Here is a 14,177-nt window from a genome sequence, read left to right as displayed (position 1 = left end):
CTGGCCATCTAACCTTAGCTCCTCTTGCTGTCTAAGGGGCTCTGCCTCCCTGAAAGGGGGTCTGCTTAAGGCTACTCCAGGTAACTCCGCCTCCTCCATGTCCACACCTTTGCCACTGGACAGTCTGGCTAATTTGTCAAACCAGAATGCCTTGGGGGGAAGGGACAGAACCACTCTTCTTATTGCACACAATCACCCCATGCCCTCCAGCTGCCAGCCAGGCCCTCTCTTCATTTCTGAGCCTGTGGTCTGGTGCCTGTCCTCAGAGCTTTCTCGATAGGGGTGTGATCTGTTGCATCCTCGCTGGCTGGTGATCCCAGGCCTCCAAGAAGTCTAGCATGGATAGGGGAGAGAGCAGGGGCGCACAAAGGTGGGGCAGAGGCTGGAAGAGGACCCAGCACTGAAAGAAAGGTCGCAGGCTCTAGGCACTGCAAGGGTGGGACGTCTGGCCCCTCCCTCCAGCCTGTCAAAGTATAAGTTTTCAAAAAAATTAAAACCATGATTCATACAAATTAGAGTGAACATAAATCAAAGCTGAATGGCACAAAGTCAAAGTGGTAATGCTGGTTCCATGAACAGTTGAGGAGCTGCTATTTGTAGGCAATTTTATAAAGGATGTTAAGTATAAAATTGCTGAGTGAGATACCATACTAGCTACTGTCCTACACGGTGATAAACTACCTCCTTTGGGGTTATCTTATTTTACTGAACAGAAATCATTTGCCTCTCTACCAGACACAAGTTATGTGAACTTTACATGCACTAGCAAAATCAAGCAGTGATACATTCTTCTAGAAAACTATCCTTGAAAGGACAGGCAGTTGTTCTGTTGATCAGTTTTGGATATTTTTTTCTTTTTTGAGATTTATTTATTTTTGGCTGCGCGCAGGCTTTCTCTAGTTGCCGAGAGCGGGGGCTACTCTTCGCTGCTGTGCTTGGGCTTCTCATTGTGGTGGCTTCTCCTGTTGCAGAGCACAGGCTCTGGGAGCTCGGGCTTCAGTAGTTGCGGCTTGTGGGCTCTAGAGCGCAGGCTCAGTAGTTGTGGTGCATGCGCTTAGTTGCTCTGCAGCATGTGGGATCTTCCTGGACTAGGCAGCGAACCTGTGTCTCCTGCACTGACAGATGGATTCTTATCCACTGTGCCACCAGGGAAGTCCCATGGATATATATATATATATATATATTTTTTTTTTTTCTAATAAGGCTGTCCCTGTGGGTATTATCAGGCAATCAAATAGCTCTCTTTTTCCCCTTTCCGGTGGTGACAACCTCCTCACAAGAATATGCCTCTCGCAAAGGATCTTCTTCATCCCTCTCCAGAAGAGAAGAGGAAACACAAGAAGAAACACCTGGTGCAGAGCCCCAATTCCTATTTCATGGATGTAAAATGCCCAGGATGCTATAAAGTCACCACCGTCTTTAGCCACGCATCAACAGCAGTTTTGTGTGTTGGCTACTCTACTGTCCTCCGCCAGCCTACAGGAGGAAAAGCAAGGCTTACAGAAGGATGCTCTTTCAGACGGAAGCAGCACTAAAAGTACCCTGCATCAAGATGAACGGGAAACCATCCCAATAAACACGTTTTGGATTAAAAAAAAAAAAAGCTCTCTTTTTCTGGGATTTCCCCCCACCCCACCCCCCAGCTCCACTCTCAGTGTAAAGCCCCCATTCCCTTACGCCTCGTCATGGCCCTGTTGTGCAGTCCCTCTACCTTAGGTTGTTGTTGTTTTTTCTTTAACCATCAGAGAGATCATACCATGATAATCATTGTGCAAGTAATTTCCCACCTACGCAGCAATACATCATGGATGTTTTTCCTGTGTCAGCATTTGAGGATTGAATTTGTTACCAGCTACATCATTTTTCTTAGTTGGATTGTTTCCTAAATTTCCAAAAGATTTTTCCTATTATAAGTAATAGTGCATAGAACATCTTATAAACATTAGATTTCGAAGTTTGAGACTTCCAAGAGTTCTCCTCCAAAGCTACACTGTCAACTGTTTCACCAGGGCCCTGTGGCTTCACACCCGTGATCCTTGACCTCTCCCATCCACCCACACCTTTGGTTCCTTGCCTTTACTTTTTATGTCCCACAACCCTGGTGTCTGCACTGTCTCATTATCCTCCTTCTGTGCTAATGTCTTATAGTGTTTCATCTGTTTCTACCTCTACCTACCCAGGGCTTTATCCTTCTCTATCCTTAAAACTCAACATTCAAAAAATTATTATCATGGTCCCATCACTTCATGACAAATAGATGGGGGGAAAGTGGAAACAGTGACAGATTTTATTTTCTTGGGCTCCAAAATCATGGTAGACAGTGATTGCAGCCATGAAATTAAAAGATGCTTGCTCCTTGGAAGAAAAGCTAGGACAAATCTAGACAGTGTATTCAAAGGTCCATATAGTCAAAGCTATGGTTTTTCTAGTGGTCATGTACGGATGTGAGAGCTGGACTATAAAGAAGGCTGAGTGCCAAAGAATTGATGCTTTTGAGTTGTTATGCTGAAAAAGACTCTTGAGAGTCCCTAGGACAGCAAGGAGATCAAACCAGTCAATCCTAAGGGAAATCAACCCTGAATATTCGCTGGAGGGACTGATGCTGAAGCTGATACTCCAGTACTTTGGACACCTGATAAGAAGAACTGACTCACTGGAAAAAACCCTGATGCTGGGAAAGATTGAAGGCAGGAGGAGAAGAGGGAGACAGAGGATGAGATGGTTGGATGGCATCACTGACTCAACGGACTTGAGTCTCAGCAAACTCCAGGAGATAGTGAAGGACAGGGAATCCTGGTGTGCTGCAGTCCGTGGGGTCACAAAGAGTGAGTGACTGAATGAACAAAGACAATCTCTGGTGACTCACTCTACCCTATTTTGGAATGCTAGACAAGGAGTGGCAGGAGGTAAGCTGGACTCTCCCCCAGCTTTTGGGGCCTTCCACCCTACAAACCTTCCTCTTTTCCCTTTCCATGACTCCCACCTTCCAGAAATTCATGGTCTGGTTGAGAAGACACACAGGTAAATAAAAAGGACATTAGGAATCATGTATGTATTAATTCCTCCATTCAACACCTCCGGAGCACCTACAGTGTGGGAAGCAGTTACAAACCCTGTCCTTGAGAGCTTACAGTCTAGTGACAGAGGGAAGGATGGGGCTCAGGAGTTCTGAAACATGCCTCCACGGTAGCCTCAAGGGCAAGTGAACGATGGAGGCAGCATGCTAGCTTCATCCTGGATGTCCCGCCTACAACACTCCTCTCACAGTCCATTGGCCAGAATTGGCCATGTGACTGCAACCTAACTGAAAGGTAGGCTGGAAAATGCTGGGAAGTAGCTGAGATATTTGTCGAGCATAGATTCTCCCTCTTGGAATTTGAACATTGAGCCAAGGACAAAAAGTAGGAGGAGCTTCGTCATCCTGATGGCAGTGCCCGAGGACAGTGTCCGCTGGTTCTTGTGCCCAGAGTTTCCAGTTTCCGGTCCTTCCTGACTGAGTTTAACTCCTACTGTGTTTAACATGTTCTTCAGTCCCTCAAGACACTCGGTTTCTTTTCCACAAATTTCTTTATTGCTTGAGTTTGCAGGCATTGTTTTAAACAAAAGAAGCTTGACAGCTGTATCTCTGAATCATTTGGGGCTGCACTGAATCTCAATAAAGAATGGACAGTTCCAGTGCTGTGAGCTGGGCAGCATTCCCCTTTCTGAAGCATTGTTCTATTTATTTCAGTGGCCATGTTTATGCATTTATTCAAATATATATTGTATCTGTCTACTGTGTTTTATAAAAATTAGGGAAACTAAAAAACCAGAGCTCTATTGCCTTCACTATGAGACAGAGATGGAAATCATCAGGTGAAATCAAGGGGACACATTTTTGGCATTAATGGATGCTCACTGAGTCAGAACAAGAAAAAAGAAAAACAGAAGAATGTATAAGCAATGTTGGAATTCTGTCATTGTAGATTGAATCTAGAAGGCAGTGTATGATGAATGATATAATACTGCCTAAGTCTCCAGAAATGGAAACTGTTTTATAATATGCAAGGCTTTTGTCCAACTTTGGGGCATGTTTTTTTAGAAAGTGGATGTGGGCACTGCCTGCTTGTCCTGGGCAGTATGTCCTCCTGCCATGCTTCCTGTGGCCCTTTCTCAGTGGGTTGTTCATTTCAAAGCTGTGACCACAGGTCACTATCAACTTCTCTGGCAGTTTTCAGGCGGACAGTCTACAGGAGGGCTGCCCTTGAGTCAGGTGACCATTGGTCAGGTCAGCTGTGGTCAGTGGGACCAGGGGCAGGACTGTGTTCCCCCCATGGAACCCTTCCAGGGGGCTGCAGGTGTGCAGGCACTTTGAGGCTTAGAATCTTCAAAAGGCATAGTGGTGTCCTCCAATGAGGTTCTGTTCTCTGGGGTTTTATGTTTTTGCTTTGTTTCTGTTTCACCATGTGTGTTTTGGGAGGTTAGTTATACCAGGCTGTTGTCCTAGGAGAGGGATAGGGGGGCCTGATTTTCTGGGGAGTCCTTTTCTCTGGGTGGCAGGTAGCCTAGAGCGATGCCCCCATGGGGCCCTGTTCCCCAGGGCAGTTAGATGGAGACGCTATTCTCAATGAGGGGAGGGTCCAGATAGGGGTAGGGTAGCGCCAGGCTGCGGTTTCGCTCTTGGATGTCTCGCGAGATCTCAGCCAGGCGGCTCTGGAAGGCAGCAATGCTCCGGCGTGGGGCCTCCTCAGTGAAGTGCTCATCTGGGTAGGTGCCCAGGGGCCTCTGGGAACCAAACACAAGGATGGGTGAAGGGGCTGCTATGCAGCTGCGACCTGCCTTAGCCATCCACCCCGGGGGACCTGAAGCAGCCTTTGATTGACCCACCTTCCCCTGAACAGTGACGATTACTGTGGGCAGCTCTGAGGATGAAGGCTCAAGTCATAGGGCCCAGTCACCCTGGAACTTATCACACGTTTCCCTTGCAGCAAAGGGTGACTCTGCATCATCTCATTTGACCCTCCTTGTGAGATGTCCAGTGCCCATGTGTCCCCCTGGGAAGGCTCTGTGGGGTGTGTGATGGTAAACTGGGATCTGGGTCAGGAAGGGTAAACAGCATTGCCTCCCTTACCCAGGGCTGGCCCAGCCGGGTTCCCAGCCCCACACTCACTCGGTCTCCAGGCTCCTTGCTCAGCAGCCAGAGGGCAATGACCACATCACACGTGGCATTGACTGGTGGGAGGGTGGCTAAGAACCCCTCCAGACTGGCCTGGCCTTTGGAGGTGGGTGGTGGCAGCTGCATGCTGGGTGGCAGGTTGGGCATCCAGGCACCAAAGTCAAACTGACAGCCAAGAGGGCAGAGTGAGGTTAGGAGCCCATCCTCCTCCCCAGTCCTGCCCCCCAACATTGACCCTTCTCACCTGCCCCGCGCTGACAGCCGAATGCTTGGCCGAACAGTTGAATATCACCATGGTGACGTACTGTATCAGGGCTTCCCGCGTCCCCAAGGTGGAGGGTAGACCTGCAGGGAGAGCTGGGCTGGGAATGGGGCTGTAAGGGTCCTGAGGACAATGCTGCAGAGGTCTGAGGGTAGGACCTAAGAACCGAGGTCCCCCTACCTGAGCTCTCCCGGCCTAGGAAGCCCTCGGAGAAGATCTCCCGCACCCAGGCCTGGAGTTCACTGTCATCACGGACAGACTCATCACTCGGGTAGTAGATGCTGATCATTTCGGAGACAAAGCTGCAAGGTGCATGGGGTTGCTGTCCCAGCTGCCAACCCCAACCCTCCCTGAGAAGCGCCCCTGCCCAGTCTGGTGCGGTTAATGTCCATCCCTCCTCTTGGTGGGTGCCTCCGTGGGCCTTCCTTTCCTTCCTCCCTGCCCCCAAGGCTGACGCTCTCTGGGGCTGAATCCCTCACCACTCCACTGCACCCCAGATCTGCATCCCATCATCCCGGTAGTAGTAGTCCGGGATGTCTCCAACTCCTCGGGCCCGGATATCATCAGGCAGACACAGGGCAGAATAGTTCAGCTGTTCCATGTTCTTCTGTATCAGCTCAGAGAAGCCTCCAATGCCAAGGCCTGTGGACTGGGAGATTGGACTCCTGGTTACCACAGCCCTTGCCCTAGAAGCAGGAGGTAATACTGTTTGGGGAGACAGGGCCACTCCCACCCCAGGATCTCAGAGTCTTCATACTGAAGGACTAGCCCACCCCTATTCTCCATGAAGCAGTCCTTACCCTGTCCACCACCTCCCCAGGGGTGATAAGCCGTTCTCGGGCCAGCGTGTTGATATGCAAGGTGTACCGAGTGTGAGGGATCAGCAGCTGTAAGGGCCAGAGAAGACAGCTGGGTAAAGCCTGAGTATCTCTGGTCCCACGCCTTGCTTCACAGAGGCACCCAGTCCTGTAAATCACTCATGGAAAGAGATGACAGCGACAGGAGAGGCTGCCTGGTACAGAGATCAGGGCTTCAGGCCCAGTGATGGGGGCTGAGATCCACCAGCATCCTTTTCTGTGACCTTGACCATGTGTGTTCCTCTCTCTGGGTGTATTAGATCACTGGGCAAATGAGAGGGCTCATCTGGATGAGCTCTGTGAATTCCTCTGGCTCCAGCATCCTGTGATTTTCTGACCCCTGGGTAGGCAAAGCACCGTGAAAACCAGGGCCTGTGGGCCTGGCAATGTGGAACCATCCCCTAGAGCCCACCACTGAGCGCCAGGCTCTGGGAGCTGCTGATTGTCAGAAAGAATCAGCCTGGATTGAAGAGGACAGGGTAGGGCCTGCATCCAGGATCTAAGAGACTGTCTAAGGAAGAATCAGAAAGTCTCAGCAGCTGTGGACCCATCACACTGACAGAGGAGATGCTCCAGGCCCCTGGAGGGGATGAATATGGGCCATCTGATGGCTTAGCAAAGCCTACCTTAGAGACACGGGTCTCTCTCTCATGGCTTCCCATCTCTGCATCGATCTGCAGAAAACCTGCTGGCCATGTTCTCACTTTGGTATCTGTCTTCCCCAGGTCTCTCCTTTCCTAGGAGCTGGGCTCCTGTGACAGCTCTTGGACTGAGCTCCCCTAGAAGGGAATCTCTCTGGGGCATAACCTGCTGTCATATGTGGTCCTTCCTCTATCCCCAGTCCCCATCACCTCATCCCAGCTTAGGGCTTGTCGGAAACCAGCTCCTTGGGGCAGTTGGGCAGGGAGTTGCTACTGAAGCAGGATGGGGGTTTAGCATCCTGGCCTGGAAGGACAGGGCCATGTGGGGACAGGCTTCATGGATGAGGCACCCCGAGGGCCAGGCCCAGGTGCAGGGACCTGCAGGCTTGGGGCACAATCTGGGCCATCTTGCTGAGCTACTGACCTTGAAGAGGGGGTGGCAGTGGGGCAGCTGGCGCAGCGTAGCCAGGGCAAAGACCTCGGGCACCAGGTGTGCCTGTAACAGGTGTGTGAGGGCCTCATGGATGGAGAACTCGGCATTGCGCACCCACGTCTTGGCCAGCAGCCAGTCCCACTTGTCATCACTGGGCAGAAAGATGGGGCTGTTGGCCCCGGGAGTCTGGCTGAGCTGTAGGAGGGGTCGGTGGGGACAGGCAGCCTTGAGTGTCTGCCCTCTTCTCAGTCAGACCACTCCCCACTCCTGCCCTGCCACCTCCCAGCTGCTGACCTGGATGGCGAGTGGCAGCAGGGGCCCACGGCCGGGGCGCTGGTATAGCAGGGTCATTGGGGCCGTGGAGAACTGAGGCCTCCCATTGATGACATTGGTGCGGACCCCAGCAAGGAGGCCGTAATCCACCAGGAACAGAGACCCCTTCTGTGGGAGAGAGCAGGGGAGCCTGGGCTGCCATCTGGCTTTCTGCAGGTGGGGCGTATGGGAATGCGGGAGAGGATGTGGGGCGAGGAGGAGAGTGGACAGGAGAGGGTGTTCTTGGCACACTGTGTACCACAGGTCCTTAACCAATGTGTGTACAGTTCCTTTTCGGTAGGGATGGGCCTGAAGGACTGAGATGGGGGTGTGCAGGGCCGGGACCCCCTGCCCCTCACCTTGAGCTCGGCCTGCAGGCTCGTTCCGGGGCCCAACACCGGGGCCACCATGGCATCGGTGACAGGGAAGTTCTCGGGGAGGTGGTGACAGCGTCGGATCAGGACGGGGTTGAGGCCATTCAGGAACTGGTAGGCGAAGAAGGCGTCCTCCTGCCAGTGCTCAAACACGTATTCTGTGGGGAGGGGCAGGGGAGATGGGACTGGTCACCCCAGCCCCCGGGGGACTGCCCCCTGGGCACCATGGTGGAGCTTCTCTTGGGTCCGTCCTGTGTGCCCCTCTCTTCTCGCTCTGTACCTTTCTCAGGGTGACCTCCTCTGACCCCTTGGCTTCAGTTCACCCAAGCAGCATATCTTAGTCCCCAGACCGCCTGGCCTACCATCTCCCTGCCATCCCCATCTCTGTGACTCAAGCACAGCACATCTGAAGCTGAACATGGGCTCCGGCTCCAGCCCAGGCCCCACCCCCATTGCCTGGCTTCCTAGGAATGGCACCTCCATGCACCAGATTACCTGGAGCAGAGCAGCTCCCTGCATCCTCCTCCCATCAAGTCCTGTTCATTCTCCATCCTCAGTAGCTCCTGGTCCACCCATCCACTCCGTGTCATCACTGCCTTGCTGAGGTTTCCATCCTCTGCTGACCACGACCAGAGCCTCATGTCCTGTCCTGCTTCCACTTCTGTCCAGACAGCCCATCCCCTGTGGCACAACTGGCCACAGCATTCCCCAACAGGCAGCTGGTTGAAAGTTCCCACTGCATATAGGAAAGGCCCGAGCTCCAACCATGGCCTCCACAGTTCTGCACAGTTGGGGGCTCAGACACCTCCCCTGCTTTGCCTCCTATCTTCCTGCCCTGGATCAATATTCTTTGGCCACAGCATCATCTTCTGCCCCTAGGAGGTCTCTGCTCCTTCCATCTTCACGGCCTTCACCTGCACCATCCCCCAAACCTGAAGGACCCTCTGTTCCCCTACACTATGCCCAGAACTGTTGACACCTATCCAACTTTGAGGTCTCAAGTTTTGACTCAGCCTAAAGTCACCTCTATGGGTCACTCCCTAGCTGGACCAAGCCAGCTGCCCCTTACACACTCTTACTGGAGCTGCAACGTGCAGGCTTCACAAATGAACCTCTTGATTTACTTTTGAGCCTACTTTGCTTTTTGCTTGCTCAACTGGAAGCTCTGGGGGGACAAGGACTGTGTCCACAGCCCCTAAGACACTGTCTGGTATGTAGTAGCCAAAAAGTGTCTGATGGATTAAAAGGCATTAGAAGATCAGAGATGCCCCCAGTACACATCCTCTTTTGTGTCTGGGGAGAAAGTAAGGCTCAGTGAGGATCACACAGTGGACTGGGGCTTGGTTTTCTGAGACTCCTGTTAGCGAGAGCTGATGTCCCGGAGAAGAGGTCTGTAGCCCTCACCTACAGCTGGAGTCTTCCGAAAGTTGAACACCCGTCTCATTTCCTCCAGACTCTTCCAGAGCCCCTTGCGGTCAAGCAGCCCTTTGAGTTTCAGCTCAGCCAACCTGCCAGAAGATGTGAGGGGTGGGGGAGGCAAGAGGCCCTGGGAAACCCTCCCTTGTCAGCTAGGCTTATCCTTCCTAGGATTCCAAACCAGCTTCTGGGGCCCAAGGTAGTCACTGCCCCAAGGCTGCCATCACCCTGTGGGAATAGGTGGTGAGTAGAGGCCTTGCCCTGGGCGGGGTCGTGTGACCCATATTTCTGATGGTGGGAAGGGCAGAAGGCAGGGGTCCTAGGGCATCTGAGATCCATGGACAGGAGAGGGGGTTTGTCCTCACGCAGAGCCGCCTCGCAGGTAGAAGGTGGTGTTCTTGGCCACAGAGTATTTGATGTTGAGGTTCAGGTTTTTTACAGTCTCCTCGTCGAGGCACCGAGGCCAGCCTGGGAGGTAAGTCTTCCAGCTGAAGGGAAGAGCCAGAAGGCAGTCAGCAAGAAGCCTCAGGGAACCCACTGACAAGGGATAGGGGGTGGCAGACTCTTCAAGGCCCTGATCAGGGCCAGCGCATTTCCACAAGCAGGAGTCTTTCTGGGCTCTGCCTTTCCCCTCCACCCTCAAGGTTGCAGGGGGAGCTGCCATGTTCCCTGGGAGACTCCTCCCCTGGTCCATTGATTCGTCCAGGGTTGGGCACCTGGCCAGAGAGGGGCCAATCAGAATCCTCCCTGGGAAGCTGGAGATTGGGGCTGAACCTGGGGACATCTCTCTCTCTCTCTGGGTATCTGGGTTATAACATGTAAACATCAGGACTGCTAGTTACAGCTATTTCCCATTATGTGGCCTGGGAGCAAAGAAAGCTGTTCTGCAGAGAGAAAAGTGAAGCAGGAGAGAGAAGCGTTTGGGGGCTCCAGAGACAGGGAAGAGACTCACCTTGTTTCTGGCCCCTGAGATTTGGCTACACTTCCAGCCCTCACTTCTGTGAATATCTCTGTGACCTGTTGACACATTCCCTTTTTTTTTCTATCTGCTAGTTGGAGTCTGTTTTTGTTTTTGCAGAACTCCCGACCAACAGAGATGCATTGCAGAGGGGACACTGTCCTGAAGGTGGGAGTGTGTGAAGGCATCAATTGTGTTTGGCAGGCATCCCATGGAGAGACGCTTCAGCCTCTGTAGCTTGAGGGAGCCTAGAAATTTCCTCTGGTCTGGCCTAAAGCATCTCTAAATCCCTTTATCCAGCAGCAACACAGCCTGAGATTTTTGGGTGAAATGGTAAAATCATGTCCCTGCAAAGCTGAGTCGACCCCAGCCAGTTGTCCTTTCATTCCTTCCCTGTTCATTCTTTAGTTCATTCAATCATTGCCTTGGGTTCAAACAGGTACCTTCAAAGAACAACTTGTAATTAAAGTATACTCCCACCAAGTGGTGGCCAAACCCTGCTTCTCAAACTTCAATGCACAAAAATTTAATTCGCCCAGGGATCTGGGTAAAATGCAGATTCTCATTTAGTAGGTCTGGGATGGGTGGGCCCAAGACCCTGCATTTCTAACAAGTTCCCAGGTGATGCTGACTCTGTGGATCTGAGACCTTGCTCTGAGTATTGAAGGTGTAGCCACCGGGAGCAGAGGTAACTGAGGGATATTATGAACAACAGTCTATACATTTGTGCAGGGCTTAGCAGCTGACGAGCTGCATTCATAACCATTTTCTCATTTGTTCTTCCTAAAAACACAGATCAGACTGGTATTTTTAGCTTCTTACAGGAGAAAATAAGGATTAAAAAGATTAAAGAATTTGCCTAAACTTTCACATCCCCTGCCCTGCATCTCCTGACTCCTGTGTCTTTGTTTGCCAAGAAAGGAAGAAAGCGCTCCTTCACTCCATGGACACAGCCCTCTCCATCTGTTCCCTCACCTGGGGCTGTTGCTGGCAGATTGGGCCTCACGGTTTTCTCAGAGATACAATTCACAACACATGTGGAAGCACCAGCAGCCAAATGAGCCTGCAGCTGCTGTGCCCCCAGAGACCTGAAGCAAAAGCCTGCAGCCTGGGCTTCAGACACAGCCCAGTTGGCCAGATCGTGACCTTTTGAAAACCTGCTCCTGAGTGGGGTCTCTGGCTTTCTGCCTCAGGAGAACCCAGAGGCTCCAGTCCCTTCTGCAGCCCTCCACCTTCTGCCAGGGGGCCCTTTAGGACTCAGCTATCCCAGCTGACCTCCAGCAATGTTGAGACCAGAGCAGGGAAAGAGCCCCCTCCCACCCCTTGCCCACCCTGGAGGATGAGTTTCCTGGGGGTTGGGGTGACATATTTCTGGTTCTGCCCCTACTTCCAGGAGAACACAACATGTTGATGTTTGGAAAAGCCCCAGGGGAAGAAAGATGTCAGCAAGATTAAGGCATTGAGAGCAGTAGGTTTCAAGGTTTTGTGGGCATGAGTCACCTGAAAGTCTCCTTAATACAATATTGTTGGCAACAAAGACTTACTGTATCACATAAAAAATTATGCCTGGAACCTGTGTGCCTGTGCTTAGTCATTCTGTCTTGTCCGACTCTGCGACTCTGTGGGCTGTAGCCCACCAGGCTCCTCTGTCCATGGGATTCTCCAGGCAAGAACACTAGGGAGTGTTACCTTTCCCTTCTTCAGGGGATCTTCCCAACCCAGGATCAGACCTGGGTTTCCCACACTGCGGGCAGATTCTTTACCATCTGAGCCATCTGGGAAGTCCTGTAATAACCTATAATGGAATATAATCTAGAAACAACCTGAACCACTATGCTGTATGCCCAAAACTATTACAATATTGTACATCAACCATAGTTTCATTAAAAAACACCAGTATTGCCACCCTCCCCCCTCCATATCTGAACCGGGTGGTCTGAGGAGGTTCTGAGTGTCTGCATTTCTAAGGAGTTCCTGATGATGCTGTGATTGGAAAGGACAGAGGACCAAATGGAGACTTCCTACCACACCATCATGGGCGGGAAAGGGCTGACCCTAGTCCGCGCAGGCAACCTATCTCCACCCCCTCTCCATACAGAAGCCCCCTCCTCACCGGTAGGTCTCCCGCCTGGCCTGCAGTTCCTCCCTGCGGTGTTGCTGGAGCGTGGGGTGGTGATCTTCCCAGGAGATCTTCGCTGTGGGAGCAGTGGAGCAGGTGAGGAGGGCAGAGAAAGCCCCCTGACCCCTGGCCTCAGCCACTCCCCCCTCCACTTGATTCACCCCTTACCAGGTCCCTTGCCCGCAGAAGGATGGCTTCTCCCACTCTAGACTGCCACCTCCCCCTCCCCCCAACCTCCCCTTCCGCCGCCCCCCCACCCCAACCCTGTGCCCCTGTCCTTCCGCCTTGGCGACACCGGTTCATCTTTCCCATCCTCCCTTGCCCTTTTCCCCAACACAGCAGCCCTCCCCTTTCCTGTGTGCCCGTCACCTGTCCCCTCCCGCAGCACCAGGCTCCCCTCGCCCTCCAGCCACTGGTAGCAGGGGAAGAGGAGCGGCGCGGCCCCTTGCGGCGTGAGCTGGAGCCAGCGGCAGAACCAGGCGTCCCCGGCCAAGGGCGCGAGGGCCCGGGATAGCGCTGGGGGCGCCTTGTGGACGCGCACCAGCAGCACCTGACCCACGTCTTGGGGCGGCGTCACCTCGAAGTCCTCCTCCTGTGGGGAGGAGACGTTTAGTATCCTAGAGGGTCGTCCCTCCTGCTCCCTCCTCCGCCCCCACCCCTACCGCCCAAGCACTCACTGCGCCCGCGTTGAACTCTTTGCCGAGATGGTCCAGGGGCAGTGGGGGGGTCTCTCCTCGGGTCCCCACGATGCTGACAGACATTTTGTCCCACGTACCGGCCCCGAAGCCCTCTCCGGTGGATACCCTCACCCTGAACTTGGCCATGGTGACAGCCGCAGTCTGGCTCTCTCCTGCTGGCCGGACTGCAGAGCCTAGTTGCTCACCCCTAGGGACATGCACCTCCGCACCCTGGCCAGGCAACTCTGAGTTCCCGCGGGACCTATCACCGCCTCAAAAAGCAACCCTCGGCTCAGGGCAGAGAGGGCGGGGCTGAGAGGAGGGGAGAGAGGCAAGCCGCTGTGTCGGCTGGTCTGCCCTGGGACGTGTAGGGACTGAGGTTTGGGAGACAGATCCTCTCAGTGATGGGCAGGGCCAGAGGGAACTGGGATCCAGTGGAGCTCAGGGGTTCATTTGTCCACCTTTTTGTTTCTTTGCCTTCTTAGCCTTGAAAAGCTATGCAGAGAAATTCCCTGGCGATCCAGTGGTTAAGATTGGCACTTCCAATGCAGGGAACACGGGTTCGATCCCAAATCAGGAAACTTAAGATCTTGTTTGCGGGGCAACAGGCCGGGGGAGCGGGGTGGAATCCATTTTTCTGCCATTTTAATGGAGCTTGGGGAGGGGGCAAAAGCCAATGTTTGTTTTATCTAGAATAATTTAGAAGATCAACCTGTTGCATTTCTCCATGCCTAAATCCCCACTAGTTCTATCCATTGTTCCCCATTCTGTTACCTTTTTTTGTTATCTCTATATTTCTGCTGAAGCAGAAGGAACCTTGAAGCAGGCAACAGTTACATTCTCTTAGCTCTGGGAAGTTTGGTGGGAAATCAGAAGAAGGTTGAACTAGAACCAAATGATGTGGTCTCCTGTGAAATGTTTGCACTCATCTTATTGCAAGATCCTGTGTGCATCTTACTCAGTTTCCTAAACT

The 14,177-nt window shown here is 52.7% G+C and overlaps 1 protein-coding gene across 1 annotated transcript; it reads right to left on the bottom strand.

Moving 5' to 3' along the window:
- Positions 1–4,584: 4,584 nt before the first annotated feature.
- On the bottom strand, positions 4,585–13,351 carry LOC128065061 (polyunsaturated fatty acid lipoxygenase ALOX15B-like). The gene is made up of 14 exons (XM_052658158.1): positions 13,205–13,351; positions 12,897–13,119; positions 12,522–12,603; positions 9,816–9,938; positions 9,439–9,542; positions 8,020–8,192; positions 7,643–7,789; positions 7,340–7,543; positions 6,218–6,304; positions 5,897–6,066; positions 5,598–5,719; positions 5,400–5,500; positions 5,150–5,320; positions 4,585–4,764 (listed from the first exon to the last, which is right to left on the bottom strand). The coding sequence occupies exons 1-14, from the start codon at positions 13,349–13,351 to the stop codon at positions 4,585–4,587; spliced, it is 2,034 nt and encodes a 677-aa protein (XP_052514118.1).
- Between the last annotated feature and the right edge of the window lie 826 nt (positions 13,352–14,177).

This window comes from Budorcas taxicolor, chromosome 19, assembly GCF_023091745.1.
Source record: "Budorcas taxicolor isolate Tak-1 chromosome 19, Takin1.1, whole genome shotgun sequence".
In the NCBI taxonomy this organism is placed as follows: Eukaryota; Metazoa; Chordata; class Mammalia; order Artiodactyla; family Bovidae; genus Budorcas; species Budorcas taxicolor.
Note: the sequence above shows the minus strand (reverse complement) of the source record. Positions and strands in the feature narration are given on the sequence as shown.